The 19051-nt window shown below is 37.4% G+C and overlaps 2 protein-coding genes across 8 annotated transcripts in view; both read left to right on the top strand.

The window, feature by feature from the left end:
- Positions 1 to 13149, top strand: part of LOC126371711 (mucin-5AC) — a 161451-nt gene extending 148302 nt beyond the window's left edge. For 2 of the 7 annotated variants that reach the window (XM_050017057.1, XM_050017040.1), the window contains exons 5-16: positions 2793 to 2944; positions 3638 to 3789; positions 4283 to 4329; positions 4446 to 4616; positions 5108 to 7135; positions 7817 to 7915; positions 8205 to 8398; positions 9001 to 9226; positions 9561 to 9853; positions 9945 to 10089; positions 10699 to 10897; positions 11536 to 13149. In XM_050017057.1, the coding sequence (XP_049873014.1) occupies positions 2793 to 2944; positions 3638 to 3789; positions 4283 to 4329; positions 4446 to 4616; positions 5108 to 7135; positions 7817 to 7915; positions 8205 to 8398; positions 9001 to 9226; positions 9561 to 9853; positions 9945 to 10089; positions 10699 to 10897; positions 11536 to 11694 (3865 nt within the window). In that variant the 3' untranslated portion in view covers positions 11695 to 13149. Of the gene's footprint in view, positions 1 to 2792; positions 2945 to 3637; positions 3790 to 4282; positions 4330 to 4445; positions 4617 to 5107; positions 7136 to 7816; positions 7916 to 8204; positions 8399 to 8518; positions 8745 to 9000; positions 9227 to 9560; positions 9854 to 9944; positions 10090 to 10698; positions 10898 to 11535 lie in introns of all 7 variants that reach the window. The other 5 variants (XM_050017065.1, XM_050017049.1, XM_050017072.1 and 2 more) reach the window with 5 other exon arrangements.
- Positions 13150 to 13431: 282 nt separating this feature from the next.
- On the top strand, positions 13432 to 18974 carry LOC126375285 (ionotropic receptor 21a). Its single transcript, XM_050022222.1, has 9 exons — positions 13432 to 14235; positions 15013 to 15209; positions 15474 to 15605; positions 15694 to 15855; positions 16278 to 16519; positions 16599 to 16739; positions 17191 to 17386; positions 17835 to 18030; positions 18417 to 18974. The coding sequence occupies exons 1-9, from the start codon at positions 13432 to 13434 to the stop codon at positions 18972 to 18974; spliced, it is 2628 nt and encodes an 875-aa protein (XP_049878179.1).
- The last annotated feature ends 77 nt before the right edge of the window (positions 18975 to 19051 follow it).

The raw sequence follows: 19051 nt of genomic DNA, 5'->3' as shown, positions 1-19051 counted from the left end.
GACGCTACTCGTTACCCAAATGACAATAACTTATATTCCACTGCCAACCCTTTTGCTTCGTATCAAATACAGCAAAATGATAACAGTCAATCCCAAAGACCATTTAAAGCTAGTTTACCTGATCCGTTTGCGAAGATGCCCCACGCCCCGATGAATTTGGCCACTCAGATTATAACCAAAAGTCCACCAATATCTGCTTTGGTAAATAATAATGAAAATCCATTTTCCGCTTTAGCTGGGGGTTTTTACAATAACGCAGCTTCACAAAATGTAGGACGCAACCAGAACAATCAGAACAATAATCAGTATTCTTCACAACAATCAAATGCGGTTAATCGTCCAAACAATCAAGTGCTAGTTCAGGACTCATCGTTGCTTCCAAGTACAGTAGTAACAGGTAAACCTATCAAAATGTCTACTTCTCCACGTACAAGGCCCAAGCATGTCATGAATCCACCACAAAATGATAATAATAATTCTCAAAGAGGGCACAATTTACCAAATCGCAATCAGGCACCTGCAAACCTTAGACCACAGCATCAAGAGGAAGAATATGACGACGAAGATGAAGATGACGAAGAAGACGATGAATCTTCTGAAGAAGAATCTGAGAATAATAAAGATGATGACGACCCATTTTACAAACATAAATTCGATTTTCCAGAACCTCCTCCTGAGTTTATGCGTCCAAGTAACAAATACGCTGACATAGAAAATCCTTTTGCCAACCCTAATTTTGATTTTGATGCATTCTTAGCAAAACTAAGAGGAGACACTTACACAACTGTCGATATTACTACACCAAAGCCTCATGTGCAAAATCATCACAACAGTGCGGCCAAGATCATTAACTCACCAGTTGAGTCCGCCACAGTTTCAAATACGAATGCTGGTTTTCGATCATCAACTTTGAATTATAATGCTATGAGTACTCCTCGGCCGTTTAGTATTCCAACTGGTCCTGAAGGTGTAACAAAACCTGAGCACAGTACTTTTAAATCAATATCTACTACTCAACAATCCCAAAAGTTTCAAAAGTTGATTCAATTAACGCCATCTCAACAACAAAATTTACCCCATCAACACCAACAGCAGACTTTTAATAACAATGTTTACAGTAGACCTCAACAAAATGCGGGCATTCCGATAGATGCGGTGAGACCGAAACTTAGGCCTCCTAATTTTAAAGACGATCGTCAGTTACCAATCAATTATAGCTTTGATAGACCAATAAACAGCACTCCCAAACCCAATTATGAGAAGACAAAGGGTGAAACGCAGCAAATCTTTACAGTTACACAAAAACCTTACGTTGTTGTAACAGGTACAGGGGCTCCTTTAATATTATCTACGCCTAAGCAACAATTTATAGTAAAACCTGAGAAAATAATATCATTGCAGCCACATTTAGTTGCTACTGGAAAACCATACTTGGTATCATCTATCAAGCCCCACAACGCATACTTTGCATTTAAACAATCAACTGCAAAACCTTTGACAACATTAGCTAATGAGCAGCTGGCAGCATTGCAGAACTATTGGAAACACCCCACAACAGAGTATTATTTACAGTCGACTCCACGACCTGCTACGGTATCTGATATTCCAAAGTTAGAAAGTTTATTTGCTCAGGCAATAAGGTCGTCTACTCATGCTCCTCCAAAAAACACAGAATCCAAACCAACCACTACTAAAGTACCACCGAAACGTAGACCAATACCAAAACCCTCGCCAGAAATGAATGATTATTACTACGATGATGAAGATGAACAGTATTATTACGAACCTCCGGTCAAATCTAAATATATGCCCAGCACTGAGGTTAGACCTCAGCGACCACCGATGGCGCAAAATTATCAAGAGTACGAAGATTATGAAGATTCTGATGAAAGCCCAGTAACAGATAAACCAGTCCGTACACCATTTAGGAGGCCAGTAAAGTTCTCTTTAAAACCCGAATCAGCTACTAAAAACCATAATGATGTATCTGTCGTAACAAAGGCGCCGTCAAAAGATACCAACAAGTATGTAAATGGAAAAGTACCTATTCCTGTTTTAGTTGAATATGGAACTCCAGCGCCTAACGTTTTAGTGCGTCCTGAAATTTCCAACTACCAGATTTTACATCACAGCCCTCGGAATAGAACGTTTCATATGCGAAAACCGACCTCTGAAAATGGACCATTTACTCTGAGACCACCAAAATATCTTAACAAGACTACTTTGAGACCTTATACAGTTAGGCATAGACTCGCTAAGCCGACTACTGTTAAAGACTTGACCACTCAAAGCGAAGACAATAAGCAGACTAGAGGGAGAATGAGACATCATAACATTGTCGCTCAGATGAAAAATACTACTCCTCGTGACAGCCATAATCAAGAGACTCGTTTCACAAAGACTAAACACGATGATAGGACAAACAGGTAAACGAGCAATGCACACAGAAATTTACTAATTTTCACAAATTGTAAAGACTGTCGACACTTTACCTAACGAACCTTCTTCTGTAAAAAATTTCCTTACTTTACATACTTAGCACTGACATAACTAACATTGACTTTGATTAGACTTACGACTGTATGGTGACTGACTCTAACAGCTTTGTGTATAAATGCATTTTATTAATTCATGCATAAGGCCGAATGTTGGACGACAGCGGACCAGTGGCGACAGCGACACACTACTACAATTATGTACGCGTAAAGTCACGTTTGTTTCATGATCGCTGCCACGACCGCCGTCCTTCGTGGCTTTAAGAACTTTTTCTTGAAAACAGTATTATTTTTTAGCCTGGAACCGACTGAAAGCGTAACACCGGCGTCCTATTCAGCCAGTCCTCGTCCTAAGATGCTCTACAATGGGTCTCAAGCCTACAGTCCTGACCAATACGATCCTTATTATGCTGTTTACGACGAAGACGGCGAGCTGTATAAGGATACAGGTACGATTACGTTTTTTCATTAATGTAGAATAAAAAATAATTAATTACGTAAAAAAATATCTTCCAGTTATTGTATTTGCAATAACTATATATTGTAATCGTTTTAGTTCGTGCATTTAAAAGTTTAGATATATAATGTTTTAAACTTTGAATAATAATAGATAGTATGTTATTTTAAGTAAGTACTGGTTCTACCCAACCAACTCCTTAACTACTTTTCTCACAAATGAAATACTTATAAGATTTATATACCGACATTTCCGTAACAATTCATTTGAGATCAAAAGTATCTTTACTAAACATACTTAGTATTAATCACAGCAAAGGTGTTTTTTATCTAATTCAAAATGTGTATCATCTTATGTCACCCCTATCACAATCTTGAAGTTCTAGGTTAGAAACATTAACGTAGCAACTATTTCACTTAGTTATTAAAATATTTTAAGATATCACATATATTGTTGGCCCTGTCACTTTCTTTTGCTCTCACCATCCACACTAAACTTTAATCTCCTGTACTTTTTAAAAGTAATTTCTTCTTTTTCTACTCTTAGGTTAGGTTAACCTATCCAAAATAAATCTAAAAATTCACTTATTCTTCCATACAACCTATTACCACTATTAACTTTAAATCATCACTCCTATGGGTGGGCACGTAACGCACTAACGGGCGGTTGGTTCGGGTGTTGGCAGACTATGTGCAGCATTATAACACGGCATCGCTCCGTCCTGCAGTCCAGCAGACGTACCGAGGCACTCCGCCGCCGGCTCGACGCCCTGTGGAGGCGTATACCCCCAGACCTTCGCAAGAGGATTACGACGACGCTGCTCTTATACACGGACAGGTACGTTTTTTGTTCGATTGTATAACTTTTCACAGAAAAATATTTGGAAAATTTTCACTCCGCAAATAATTATTGCCATAATTTCATCTCCAAAATAATTCACATTTCATTGTTTGGGTGATGAAAATTTGCGTGATGAAAAAGGGGACCACCGTTACAATTTATTCGAATATACTTCTTGTAAGCAAGAGGAAAACGCACTGTTTCCCTTAATATAGCGTGGATAATACGCCTTGTAGAAATTAAAACGGGAAATACAGTTATATAATAAAGTGACGAATGAATAAATTTAAAAAGAAAACGCTGGTTTCATATTTGGCTTTCATTTCGTAGTTGGAATATTGGCTAATATAGATTTCGTAGTTAGTATACTGGCTGATAAAGCTGCTCACAGTTCAAACACTGATGGATATTAAGAACTAAAAAATGATAATGATAATTTTATATCATAAAAAAATTGGGAGTCTAATCTATTTTATAATTTTTTTTATAGATAAATAATCAAAATCAATACCAAGCACCAATTCGCCATTCGACCAGGTAAGAGTCTATTTATTATTTCAAAATTATTTTCTTTTTTAATATCTTCAATATAGGTAGACTTATAAAATCTTTGCTGAAAATTTTAAAACTTGACAAAATTGCAAACGATCCAGGGGCGAAGGTAACGAATTGGGCTATGACAATAATCCGAGCAGCGTGAAGACGACTCTATACGAAGCTACTTCTATAAGCACCACTCCTTCTACAACCAGCACTAGCACTACACAACGCCCGACCACCGCACCCTTCACCGAAGCTATGACCCCGTCTCGATACACTCCAAGGTACTACAAAAGATCAAAAGTGAACGTGTCCATCAGGCTTGATTCATCAAAATTCCATCAAATGATCACACCATCTATTATTTCTATTTACTCATCTATCTTCACACTTTGCAACCTTTGAACTGAATAGTGAAACTAACATTGTCTATTGGTCTGTTCGTTCCTATTAACTTTATATCGGTTTAAAGGTTGTGTTATGTTTACACTTCACAAATGTAAATACTTACTGATATTACATCAACTATACATTTATTTACTTGCTAATGATTCAGCTGTAAAGTGGCATTCGTGTCAGCTTTTGTGGTATCTTTCGTCCTATCCCCGAGATCGATTGTTTTACTTGAAACTAATTTTATCCCGCTAACTGTACTAAAACGGCCTGAAGAGCAAAGCAAGATTTAGGCTCTTGAATTACACAATTGTATCTATATGTAGTATTTGTATTTATAGAGCTTAAATTAGAAAGATTTCTTTTGCTTTGTATTCAACAGATCATCCACAGATGAAAGTCCTATTCGTGTTCCTGAACCCTCTTCTGAAAACCCATCTGACGGGTCCGCTTTACCGATCCCCTCTACACCTTCATCAATGATAAACTTCTCTTCCCTTGCTAAACCCTTTGAAAGAACTGACAACTCTCATAGGTTACAGGAGACTTTAACATCGACTGAAAAATTACTGACCCCTCGACTTCCTTCTCGTGTGTCTAACAATAATGTTAATAAAATATCTGATGGAGTGCAACTCCGAACTAAGAGTGATAACAAAAAGGTAGTGTCACTAACAACTGGTTTCTCAATACGACGTAATCCAAATAACTCTTACAATCCATATACTTTGACAGTTCTGACGCGTCCATTTGATCATTTTAATAAATCGAAACCGGCTCATGTCCCTGAAAATAATGATAGGCAAAAAAGTGTGAATACTTATTTAATTGATGATGAAAATGATGCTCGTGAAATATCCATAGAATCACAAGAAGATACGTATATTGGAAGTCGAGAATTGGCTGATGCTTCAATGCGAAGGAAAGATTCCAGTCCTGAAATCATAAGTGAAGAAGACGATATTCCAATTTATGTACGCCCAACTACAAAAACAAGTTTAAAACCTAGAATCAAATTAGTTCCCACGTCATCTACTCCCGGCACTACCAAATATTACCTTAAGACTGTTATTAAGAGGCCAGCCCCATTTGGGGCAAGTAGTGAACAAAATGAAGATTCGACAGAAAATTCAGTCAATACTGACGTTTTGATTGAAGCCGGCTTACAAAATGCTCGAGCTAATGGTCATTTAAATTCACAAGTAAATAATTCGGTAACCACTGAAGCCCCGTCGTGGATTGAATATAATGAAGGAGAGAGAAAGTGGGATAAACCCGCGGTGTCTCCTTACAGAACATTAGATAATTTGAGAAACGCTTACAATAAGAAAGAAAATCTGGTTCGAGATACTACAACTACTGCATCTACAACTCGTTTTACAACTACTACTACGCCTAAAGAAATTATTAGGCAGTATGTTAGAACAGAAGGCAAGACGACGTCAAAACCAGCATATTACAGTTATCGTGTATTAGATGACGATATGCCAGATCAGACCACTGAGGTCTTTAGTGGAACCGTAAAAAGTATAATAAAAGCATTCTTCGACAATTTTTCTGTAACTCCGAAACCTCAACCCGTAGAACAATATAGAACTCCAACCCCTGTAATAACAACTACTCTACAACCTGTAGAAAAAGTCGTAAACATTGGATTCCAAAAGAAACCTTTTAAATATGCTGATGAAAAACCTTTGAGAAATAACGTTAAACGTTTGCAAATCATAACAGAGCCTAGTGTGAACCGATTTGTTTATCCTAGCGAGGAAACTGTCAGGTTTACTGAAAGAAATACAGAGTACTTCAAAGATTTTTCATCGACATCAACGACCCCTGCTCCTTTAACTGACGTTCCTTTAGTTTCCGCTATTCCAGAAACGACTCCCTATGGAAAGGCAAATAATGAATATGATAGTATACCTAGCAGAGATACAATTCAATCCAAATTTAGTGTTTTTGCCACAAATAAGCCTGAAGTTCCAACTGTAGATACATTTGTAGAAAATTCTCGTAAATTCAACAAAATTATCAACGACGAATCAGTGCAATCTAACTATCGTGATAAAGTTTCTTATAATAATAATTTAGAGAACGAAGTAACTAAACTGACGCAAGTTGAGCCCACCAAGACAACGACTGAGTTTGAATGGATCCGACCTACTAATAAAGTGGTGAGTGAAATCGCAACGACAACTAGTACGACTAAATCGACGACTGTAAAAGTTGAACCAACGACGTCTACGACTAAAAGCATATCCTTCCCCACACGACCGTCGCGAGTCAATCCCGCCATAAAGTTAGCTGCGACAAACCCTGGAGGTGGGCGCAGGAGTTACCAATCGTCGTCCAAATGCTCATCAGACAACAGTCTGCAAGCGAACCCAAAATGCAACGAAATCAAATACCAGAGGTATTACACGCCGGCAGTAGTCTAAGAGCCTGACTGTTCTCTCACATCTACTTTGAGGTGGAGGCTTCTAAAGTCCTTTCTTTCAGCCTCGCAAAGTAACTAGCATGAAGACCTATCATAATACCAAAACCCTTAATAGCACCAACAGCTAAAATCTGTCGCTTAACATTTTCTTTCCATTGGGGGACTTCCAGTCGGTTGAGTTTAATTCTGAATTGTTAACTCCTGACGCGACCATTTCCACTTCCTCTACTATGTATTGGCAAATATTGTATTATTGTAGATTTTAGAGATTTAGTTAAAAATATTAGTTGTAGAAAGTTCCTCAATGTAGTTGTACTGTAGAATCTTGCACCACATTGCAACTCATCATTTAGCAAGTAAGTGCACCATCACCGAACTAGCTCATCAAACCATGTTTGGTGCGCTATCTGCATGTTTTATTTAACCTTATTTGAATTTCTTGTAATATAATGATTTTGTTTAAGAATATTGTATACGTATTTTATAGTACCTATATAAAATACATATTTATGTACCTATAATGTGTGAAACGTTTTGATAATTATGTGTTATTGATGTTGTCAATTTTATGAAATTCATTTGCTTTAACTCTAAATTCACGCATACTAACTGTGCTATCCTAAGTGAACTGTTCATTGTATGCTTGATGTATTTCAGGCCTACCAGCACTCGTGGACGAGGCTCGGCTCACTACTCAACTTTGAGCGGATCTGACACTCCTCAACAGCCGACTGCAAACAGAGGAACACCACCAACGTTAGAACTGAAAATATGAAAGACCATGAGCTTCTAGTTTCTTCTAGAAATCCACCAATGCTTTTGCTAAATATCATTAGCTTGTTAGCTCGATAGGCCCTGTTCAGATGAGAAGCGTTGAATAGGTTATCGCTGTGTTGTTGCTACGTTGTGTAAATAAGCTACAAAGTTTGTCATCTTACCAGGGTTTAATCCGTGTTAAATTTACACCTCATAGCATTTCATCATTTTCACTTCTAGTATGAAAAAAATATTTCAAGTGTATTAACATGATCTTGTTCTTGAGCAGTCGCAGCCGTCCTACCTTGAAGCCGTCGACAGCAGTTGTGACCAATCCGAACCCGATTGTAGACGTGTATGCTCATCCGCCAAGACGGCCATCGCCTGTCTACCCTCAACCTACTCCTGACAAGACTGCAGCTAAGTGCAGGAAGGATGTCTGTTTACTGCCCGATTGCTACTGCGGTGGGAAGGAAATACCTGGTAGGTTTATTTCTATCGACTTTACATTCTATTTAATATCATCATAAAATAATATTTTTATTTTACCATTTCATATATCTTTTCATAACTAAATAATAAATGAATTGCCAAATATCTTAGGAAATTTGCCAGTCAACGAAGTACCGCAAATCGTACTTATGACCTTCGATGATGCTGTGAATGATCTCAATAAAATGTACTATGAAGAATTGTTCGAGAAAGGGCGGGTTAACCCGAATGGCTGTCCCATATCGGCTACTTTTTACGTTTCTCACGAATGGACTGACTACAGTCAAGTCCAGAACTTATATGCAGATGGTCACGAATTAGCCTCACATACGATATCGTAAGTCAATGGTAATCTCAGACTCTTTGGGGGTTTCCAATAACTTTGGATATACTAACAAAAACTTTATATTCATGGCCATCTATAAATTTTTATATAGGTATAATATTGTCTACGGTGTCTTTGACGTTTTTACTAATACGTTTTTTTTTCTTTTCCTTGCTTCTTTTACCATCCTTTCTACCTTTTTTTACTCTTCCTCTTCCTGGCACGACTACGCCCGACCAACACGCACATACCTACCCATGACATACAGGCGACTTACCGGTGGAGACTGTACCACAAATCGTTCTCTTGACATTCGACGATTCAGTAAACGACTTGAACAAGGGTCTTTATGCAGACTTGTTTGAGAAAGGTCGTGTGAACCCTAACGGATGTCCAATCAGTGCCACGTTTTACGTGTCGCACGAGTGGACCGATTACAGCCAGGTACAAAACCTATACTCAGCTGGACACGAGATGGCCTCACACACGATTTCGTAAGTTCTCAAAATTATACTGCACACGTACTGATTGCACTACGAACATGAGAAGTGAGACTGATGACAATATCTTTTCAGTAGTTCCTTCAGAGGAACTGCTAAAGGAACTACTGAGAATAGAGGCTTTTATCTTGTTCTTTTTTCTGGTCTCTAAGGTACTCATTCTATACCACAACACATAATCCGTGAAAATTCTATGCATGCAAAATTTTGTTTTTTTTTAAAAGGTTTCTTTTCCAATTTTCTTTTATTTTCCTTTTATCTGTATTTTTTTATTATTTTTAATATTTCAATCAATTAATCTTTTAACCAAAATATGTAAAACTTTCAGCCATAGTTTTGGAGAACAATTCTCCCAAAAGAAATGGAACAGAGAAGTGGGTGGTCAGAGGGAAATTCTCTCTGCTTATGGTGGTGTCAAACTGGAAGATGTCAGAGGCATGAGAGCGCCTTTCCTCTCAGTCGGTGGTAACAAAATGTTCAAGATGTTGTACGACTCCAACTTTACCTATGACTCGTCTTTGCCCGTTTATGAAAACAGACCACCAAGCTGGCCTTACACTCTTGATTACAAACTGTTCCACGACTGCATGATTCCTCCTTGTCCTACGAAATCATATCCTGGTAAGATTTTCAAACGGATAAGAGCAAAGGAAAAATATCTCGAAAAAGCTAAAAGAAATTGAATTTATATTAAATTCAATCATATTTTCAGGCGTCTGGGAAGTGCCCATGGTGATGTGGCAAGATCTGAACGGTGGACGATGCTCCATGGGTGACGCATGTGCCAATCCGCCTGAGGCTGAAGGCGTTTACAAAATGCTTTTGAAGAACTTTGACAGACATTACACTACCAACAGGTAACGTAAATACGTACCTTAATACCATCCAGCTACCTACCTATACCTTGCTTAAAGAATTGCATATAGGTATTATGGAAGTTTTAACAATTTAAAAAGCGAACTTTGGTGTCGATTCCGGCAGATACAAATCTTAGTTAAATTTTGGTCTGTCGGCTCTAAAACTACATGTATAGGTACTTATATATCTTTCTTGCACATACGGCAATATTACTACTGCTATCGGCCGGCACCAATCATCATCACCCCATTAACGTCCCCACTGCTGGGGCACGGGCCTTCCCTATGGATGGATAGGGGAGATCGGGCCTTAAACCACCACGCGGGCCCAGTGCGGATTGGTTGATTAACGACTGCTAATGCAGCCGGGACCAACGGCTTAACGTGCCTTCCGAAGCACGGAGGAGCTCGAGATGAAAACTTTTTTTTTGTGGTCACCCATCCTATGACCGGCCTCTGCGAAAGTTGCTTTACTTCAACAATCGCAGACCGAGCGCGTTTACCGCTGCGCCACCGAGCTCCTCCTGCGCCACCGAGCTCCTCTTATGCCGGCACCAATATTATGTTTGAATTTATTTTTGAACACATCGTTACCTATGGCATTTTCAGGGCACCATTTGGTCTCTTCTATCACGCCGCCTGGTTCACCCAGCCTCACCACAAGGAGGGCTTCATCATGTTCCTGGACTTCATTAACCAGATGCAAGATGTCTGGATCATCACCAACTGGCAAGCGCTGCAGTGGGTGCGAGACCCCACTCCCATCTCCAGACTTAACAACTTCCAACCGTTCCAGTGCAACTATCAGGTATTTTTATACAGTGATTGATTACTTCAGGACCGCGATACCGACCCCGCCGGCGTGGTCGACGATTTCCCTCATTCAGCGCTTATCGCTATCGACCCACTAGGGTCGATTAATTCTTTCAAATATTTTTCCTCTCAGACGACGCCCTGAGCCGAGGTTCGCGCCCAACTGGGCACCCTCAGGCCTGTTGTCTTAAACGTTGTACCGGGTGAGAGCCTTCAGCGCTCCCCATTTGTCCGGCCAAGTAGTTAATGCCATCTGCGGCAAATCTACAATAAGTCACGTCAAAAAAAATAAAAAAAAAAAATTATACAGTGATAATAATACGTATAGTTACATTCTTTACGGTAATATTGTTTTAGGTAGGTTTACTTTGGGTACAAACTCACCTGTAAGTGAGAATGTGGCGCTTACCTAGTTACCTGTTCACTCACTCTAATTTTGAAGACGAGTGAATTATTTACATTTGTCAGAATAAAACGTACATTCATAACTTGATCCGTGTTTATAATTTATTGCTAAAATCTTTACAATAACGTTCCCTATTTTTCTTTGCAAACAACTGTCATTTCTTATAATGAAATTCTTGTTCTATAATGAAAAAATTGTTATAGTAGCATTTTCTCTTTAATTTTCAGGATCGGCCCAAGAAATGCAACAATCCCAAGGTGTGCAACCTATGGCACAAGTCCGGGGTAAGGTACATGAGGACCTGCCAGCCCTGTCCTGAAGTCTACCCATGGACTGGCAAAACAGGCATCAAGTCCTCGAGAATCGACAATGACATTGAAGATTAAATCCTAACAATAGTTTAGAACAAACTCTGAAATTGTATCCATCACAGAACATACCCTAGTAGGTATTACAAGCCAACAAGGCAAAAACTTTGTTTTGTCACCAACTAAAGAGTGCCATTTAGATTTTGATGGTCACAAAGCAAGTTTTGCTCCTGAACAATTTCATAAATATGTGATTCGAATTTCTATTAGTTTAATGTGTTTATTCTTCATGTCTAGCGACCTGTCGTGTAATTGTATTGGAAACTGTGATATTAAGTGTTTTCAATCGTTTGAGTGAACAACGTTAAAAATCAACATGATTTTACTTGCAAGATTTGAGATTTAAAAGAATTTGTGCAATTCAATTTGCAATATTATATTTTCCTATTTTGTGTTCGTAGATGTTATAGTTGTAATAGAAATACTCTTTGAAAGGCGGACGGAGTAGATAATTGATAGTATTTTTTATACTTTATCTTATAGTGATATTCAATCAGCAATTTTCAGTATTTCATCAAGTCTAACGATGGGTCTGTGTTCATCTAACGCAACCTGTAACAGATTACCATTTTCGATATTTTTATACGAAAGCCATATTAAAATTTAGAAAATATTTTTTTCTAATCTTGCCAGCTTCGTGGTTGACACTGCCTTTTACGAATTGTAAATATAGTATTATGTTTAGTTTGTATTGTTAAGGATAAGTTTGATATAGTTTTTTGCAAAAAGATCATGTATCCGATACACATTCGATAGCTTCAATTCTTTGGTTTCGAAATTGTTTGCTAAACAGAATTCTTTGATGATTGTATTATTTAGTAAATTGATTTTGTATTAGTATTGCGTAGACGTCTGACCACATCGCTAAGTGATGTAGCACATGTCTATGCGAGTGCTAAAAGTATTTCGAAGTTTGAGGTCATGTGAATATTTTAGCTTAAAATTTTCGGTGAATTTCTGATTTGAGTCATAATAATAAATAGATCTCTTCTACGTCCTATTGATAACTTTTGCAAAACTGCTGTATTTTTTTTATTTTCATACATATTATTAAAACTTTACAAGACTCAAGCAGTATATTTACTATTTAACTATTTTATTTCAATTAGTTTAAAGCTTTGGTTTGCTATTGCAACTAAAGTTAAAAAGCGCTTGCTACGAATCTATTTAAATTTTAGTATTTAGTTAGTAAATTAAGTCCTACTATTGTAAATATAGGTATAGTATTTAAAATCGGTAGTTTCACTTTTTATATTTCGATGTAATCTCTTACTTTTCAAGTGATTTCAATTTACTCTTATACGGCTATTGCAATTGTACTTCGGACTTGGACATGATTTAAGCACTGAGACCTATTTTGAGACATCTTGAGTCGATGGAGTGTTCTATTCTATATCGGTAAACCTTATTTATGTAGAAGAATTGTAAAGAAAGTATCGACCAGTGCTGATCAATAAAATGCTGTAAACAAAATATGTGTCTAATTTATAAATAATTTATTTATCACTGTACAGACCTTGATCATTGAATATTGTACCAATATAGTATTAAACAGACTTTCTGTAACCTTGTTCATGTCATGGTCTGCAACCGTGACCACTAGCGTTCGAGGTGGTCATCAAATATTAAATTTCAATCATAACACCTGTCCGGTGACATTTTCATGGTTTCACTGACGAAGGTCGATCAAAACCTTATAAAAAGCAAAAGAAAGGATTTGTCTACTACTACTACTAGTTACTTTACCGAAACAACATGAAGGCATTACTGATATTTGCTTTAATAATAATAACATATCACGTCATATCTGCTGAGCTTATAGAATACTATCCTTCTCAGAACACTTTGGATAATATAAATGGAAAAATAAACAATAAAATTAATAAGCGAGAAATTAAAAGTGCTGAATCAGCTAAAACTGACACAGATATTATGGAAGCAAATTATAAATGGAGACGTTTTAATAAGGGTATATTAACAGATGAATCTCCAGTAAAGGGTCATGAAAAGCAAATCCAGAATGCAAGTGAAGCTTCGAAAGTTGTCCCGAGCAAACGTTCAGTTGATCCGGTTTTCCACGGACATCCTAAAACTAGGGAAGAATTATGGAACGAACATTTTCTCAATGAGAGTTCTGCGTTCGATCAAACGCCATCACTCATAAAGCTAATCCATAACATTACTTTGACATATCTAACTGACTGCACTCCGGTTATACTTTATGACTACCAAGTAAAATCTAAGGAAGACTATATGTTTCAAAATCTGTTAAAGGGATTTCCAGTTACATTTGTCCATGGATATATCGATGATAATTACAGAGTAGCCGAACCTAAACTGCTGCACCCTGTTCGAGAGTGCCTCCACTATATTGTTTTTATAACTGAAGTGAAAAAAAGTGCAATAGTATTAGGAAAACAATCCGACTGTAAAATAGTGTTGATTGCCAGATCCTCGCAATGGGCAGTCCAAGAATTTTTAGCCGGACCACAAAGTCGCATGTTTATTAATTTACTTGTCATAGGGCAAAGTTTCAAAGAAGATGATGACAATACCTTGGCAAGTATTTTTTTTTATAAATAGAAATCAGGTTAAACTATTTTTTTCCTTCGATAAAAAATAAATTTAAGTTCTAATGTGTCACGTTAAAAAAGTCAGGAATAAAGAAAATGGGCGTACGTACCATCCGATAAATCCGCCAATGATCCTTCCCCAGGCAACTCGGCTAACACCACGCATCACCAAAAGTGTTATCACAGCGGTGGATCAGATGCCCACGCAACTCTTTAAAGTACTAGCATAGAATAAAAAATATTGCACTAGGGTGCTAGGAGTAAGGGAGGTAACAACACGCGCACACGGTATCGTTTAATCTGTTATCGTGCTGATTCCAGCAAACACTAATTTTATTTTAAGTTATACCTGTCAATTTCTTATTCGCGGAAAAGAAAAAGGAAGCAACACTAGTCTTATAACATTTGTGAAATTTTTGCGGGTACTTCATGAATTTAACGCGGCGCAGATGACGCGATGCCCTTTCGGCCAATCAGCGCTCGCTTGATATGCACAGGGAAACATTGTGGGATCGAGTGACAAAATCTTTTTTTTTTTTAATCAAATGAGTTTGCTCTTGACACCATTCTGCCACTTGGAGAGATTAAAAAAGTGTCGACGATGTAACGCTTACCCATAAGGTGCTTGTTCAGTGTTGTCTTAAAGGAGCCTTGAGGTGTCTTGTCTTATTAATTTAGGTACATTTATCAGATAACAGAAATAACAGATTATCACAGGTGCTAATAAATAAATGTTATCTCCTGAAAGTTTTTTAAATTCTAGGAATCACCATATATTCTGTACACGCATAAACTGTACACCGATGGATTAGGCAGTAGTATGCCAATCGTACTGAACTCCTGGACACATGGAAAGTTCTCGAGAGATGTTAATTTGTTCCCTCCGAAGATGATATCAGGTTACGCTGGTCATAGATTCGTGGTTTCAGCTGCCAATCAACCACCATTTGTTGTTAGGAGGTAAGTAAGTAGTTTCTTTTTTGTAGTTGATACTTTCGTATTACAGATTTTTTTGAAAAACCTTTTACGCTTATAAAATATAAATCTTAAATATGGTAGGTAAATGAGAAATGCAACAAAATTAAGTTTTTCCGAATCAAATACTTACCCAAAATAGTATTTTAAAATCATTTGTGTTGGCTATGTCGTATTATTTCTAGAATGGAATTTAAGTTTAAGGCTAAGAAACTACATTTAAATGAAGTGTGAATTTGTTATAATTAGGGTAAAAACAGATGCCGATGGTGGCAATCCACGCGTTACGTGGGATGGAATTGAAATCAGATTGCTGAAATTATTAGCAGACAGGAATAATTTCTCTTTTGAAATAGTGGAGCCTCAAGAACCAACCCTAGGGTAAGAGTTTTTAATGACACCTTATAAAATTTCAAAAGTTTCGTTCAAAATGGTAAGACAGATCTAATATTTTTTATTACTTTGATAGCCCAGGAGATGCAGTGGTTAAGGAGATAGCTCATGGTCGAGCTGATATAGGAATAGCAGGGATGTACATGACGTATGAGAGATTCCGGGACATGGATGTGACCTACGCGCACTCCCAAGATTGTGCTGTATTCATCACTTTGATGTCCACTGCTTTACCTAGGTCTGAGAATGTTCATGATTTACTTAGTTTGTTTAAAGGCTCATAGAACATTTTCATGCAGATACCATAAGTCTGTATTAAACTATGTTGCCAGTGTGCATTCGATTTTAAACGTTTTAAAAAACCCACGAGACGCTCTTGGTACTGCTTCTACGTGTAAATAGTTTAGTTATAAAGTCGCTTTAGAATAGGCTAGTTACTCAAATGAGATAGGTACCTTTTACGAAAGGTCAAAACAAAAATTGCTTTTTGTATGAAAATACCATGTGAGTGACGTCAACAATAAAAGCGGTCAATCATCGTATTCATATAAGTCAAAAGCAAAAATGAGATCAATGTTTGTTTTTCTTAGACTGACTTCTATTTCTAGATTCACATTTTATAATTTAGTAGTGTCTAAAGATGCTGTCGCTTTTTTCCAGATACCGAGCTATTCTAGGTCCCTTCCATTGGCATGTGTGGGTGGCTCTTACCTTTACGTACCTGTTCGCTATATTCCCTCTAGCATTTTCTGATAAACATACCCTCCGCCATCTTCTGCATAACTCCGGAGAAGTAGAGAACATGTTTTGGTACGTTTTTGGCACTTTCACAAATTGCTTTACCTTTCTTGGGAAGAATTCTTGGAGCAAGACTACGAAGATCACTACAAGGCTTTTAATTGGTATGATCTGTTTCATCCTTATCTTTTTCTTTATTGTTTCGACCTTCGTATTATGTATTATTTATCTTTTTATTATTAGGATGGTATTGGATATTCACAATAATCATCACGAGTTGCTACACTGGATCTATTATTGCGTTTGTGACATTACCAGTTTTCCCTGAAACTGTGGATACTATACAACAACTACTGAAAGGATTTTATAGGATTGGCACTTTAGGTAAGGTGAAACACATACTTAATGTTACGTCAGTGGCAGATCTACAAATAATCAGAAAGCAACCTGTTTTCACTTTTGATACGAAGTCCTTGGAAGTGACCATAACAGATGAACATGGCCTAATATTAAACCGCCTGTAGTAATAAATTTAAACGGGCAAAGTCACAAAAAGGCATTAGGCAGAAGACAACTTGCAGGGACTCTAGAGTATCTTTTGACAATTAAAGTGGGTCTTACTACCCAATTAGCTTTCCTTCATGGACAGCATGTAATCCTTTTCATAGACCAAGATTTTTTTATTAAAAATATATTTGCGTTTGACCACAACCGTACCTGGTACACGCTTACCGTCTATATGCCTTTGTCTTCTTGTTTTCTTATCCGACGATAAATGGGAATAACGCTTGATTTTTTTTCATGGTACTTCCACATAATGACTAGTCATGTTTAGATCGAGGAGGCTGGGAGCGATGGTTCTTCAACTCATCGGATTTCCTGACAAACAAATTGTTAAACAAGTTGGAATTGGTGCCAAATGTGGAGGCGGGTATCAGAAATACGACGAAAGCATTTTTCTGGCCTTACGCTTTCTTGGGATCTCAGGCAGAGCTTGAATATATTGTGCAAGCTAATTTTACTGCAACTAAGTAAGTGTGTTACAAAACTAATTGTAATACTGCTGTAACATAAGCTCCCAACTATGTCCCAGATGGGGTTGTGAGAGGTACATCCATCGCAAGATGAACTAAGTACCCACGCCTCACCGAGCTTTCTGTTAGACCAACGTGATAGGTGGTGAGCCGTATCTTCTATAATGGTCAAACCATTCGTGTTAGTGAAAACTAATCTAATCTAGCCTACAAGATCCCACTGCTGGGCAAAGGCCTCCCCTTCCTCTTTCCATTTTTCGCGGTCCGCGTATTCCGGCCAGTCCCTCCGGCAAGCGTCCAAGTCGTCACGCCATCAGTGAAAAATGCACTTATGATAAACCTAACATATCAGCGGATGAAATAAAAAAGTCAAGTCAAAAAATTGCTCTAAATTAAATTAATGATTTCCGTGCTGTGGAAGAATAATATTTATTTGTCACTGCAGGAAACGTGCAGTGCTGCATATTTCCAATGAATGTTTCGTCCCTTTTGGCGTTATCATGGGCTTTCCCAACAACTCCCTCTACACTGCCAAACTTAATAGCGATATCATGAGAATGTCACAAAGCGGTCTCGTTGACAAATTTGTGGACGAAGTCAGGTGGGAAATTCAGAGAAGCTCCACTGGGAAACTACTTGCGGTAAGTTTTACATTTTATTCACGCCAATGCCATAAAACAAATTCTACTACCTTTGTTGACGTTTCTATATAAAGTCTTCTCTAGTTTTGTTAATCAAAACAGGCAGAAACTTAGGTCGTCAAAAAATAATTATTAAAGTATTTATAGTAAGTATTATGAAATTATAGGTAGATGTTAATATTTATAGTGTTTTGAACGATTTAAATTTGAAGGTGTTGTGTTTCACCAAAACATTTCGATGTGAAAACGATATAATATAATATTTTTTTTTTATTCCCAAAATTTTCTTAAAACCTTATCTGATAAATACTTTATTTACACCATAAACAAAACAGTTACAGAACAAAAATATGTGAAAAATCGTAATCTTATCTGATTTATTTCAGGTTGTTCCTGGAGTACTCAAAACTGTGTCGGTGGAAGAGAAGGGTCTAACTCTAGAAGACACTCAGGGAATGTTCCTTCTCCTAGCGGCTGGCTTTCTTCTTGCTGCTACTGCTCTTTTGTCGGAATGGATGGGAGGCTTCACTAGAAGGTGTCGACAACTGAGAAAGAAGGTTAATACACCAGCAAGTGCCAATTCAAGAGAAAACTTAATAACTACACCCAAATCGGACATAGATGATGAAATGAAGTTAGCTACTGATGAAACTGATAGTAGACTTAACTTTAAAACTAGATCTTCAACTGCTGAATCTAGAGATACTCTTGATGGGGAAATAATAAATGTAACTGAGGAAAGAATTATTGTTCACAATAACTTAGATTATGATGATTGGGACTCTAGAAGATCGAGTTCAGTGGACGTGGATAGAGAAGTGAGGGAGATATTTGAAAAAGACCAGAGTAGGAGAAGATTTGTTACTGAAGAAGTAATCGAATTGTCAGAAGAAAAAAGGGAAGAAACGGCATCCACTGGAGCATTCGGTGATCATTTGAAATAAGTTAACAAATATTGTAATGTGATGTATAACTATAATTATAACAAAATACTTAATGTAGGAGGAGAAGGGCTACACCT

Source organism: Pectinophora gossypiella, chromosome 2 (assembly GCF_024362695.1).
Source record: "Pectinophora gossypiella chromosome 2, ilPecGoss1.1, whole genome shotgun sequence".
NCBI classification, from domain to species: domain Eukaryota; kingdom Metazoa; phylum Arthropoda; class Insecta; order Lepidoptera; family Gelechiidae; genus Pectinophora; species Pectinophora gossypiella.
The sequence above is the reverse complement of the archived record's forward strand: the minus strand, read 5'-3'. Positions and strand labels throughout refer to the sequence as shown.

What these genes read in the sequence shown, in the direction of transcription:
- LOC126375285 (XM_050022222.1), top strand. Translation starts at nt 13,432, where the DNA reads ATGAAGGCATTACTGATATTTGCTTTAATAATAATAACATATCACGTC. An exon ending in AAGATGATGACAATACCTTG is followed by an intron (nt 14,236 to 15,012) that starts GCAAGTATTTTT and finishes TTTAAATTCTAG; the next exon opens with GAATCACCATATATTCTGTA. An exon ending in CCACCATTTGTTGTTAGGAG is followed by an intron (nt 15,210 to 15,473) that starts GTAAGTAAGTAG and finishes TGTTATAATTAG; the next exon opens with GGTAAAAACAGATGCCGATG.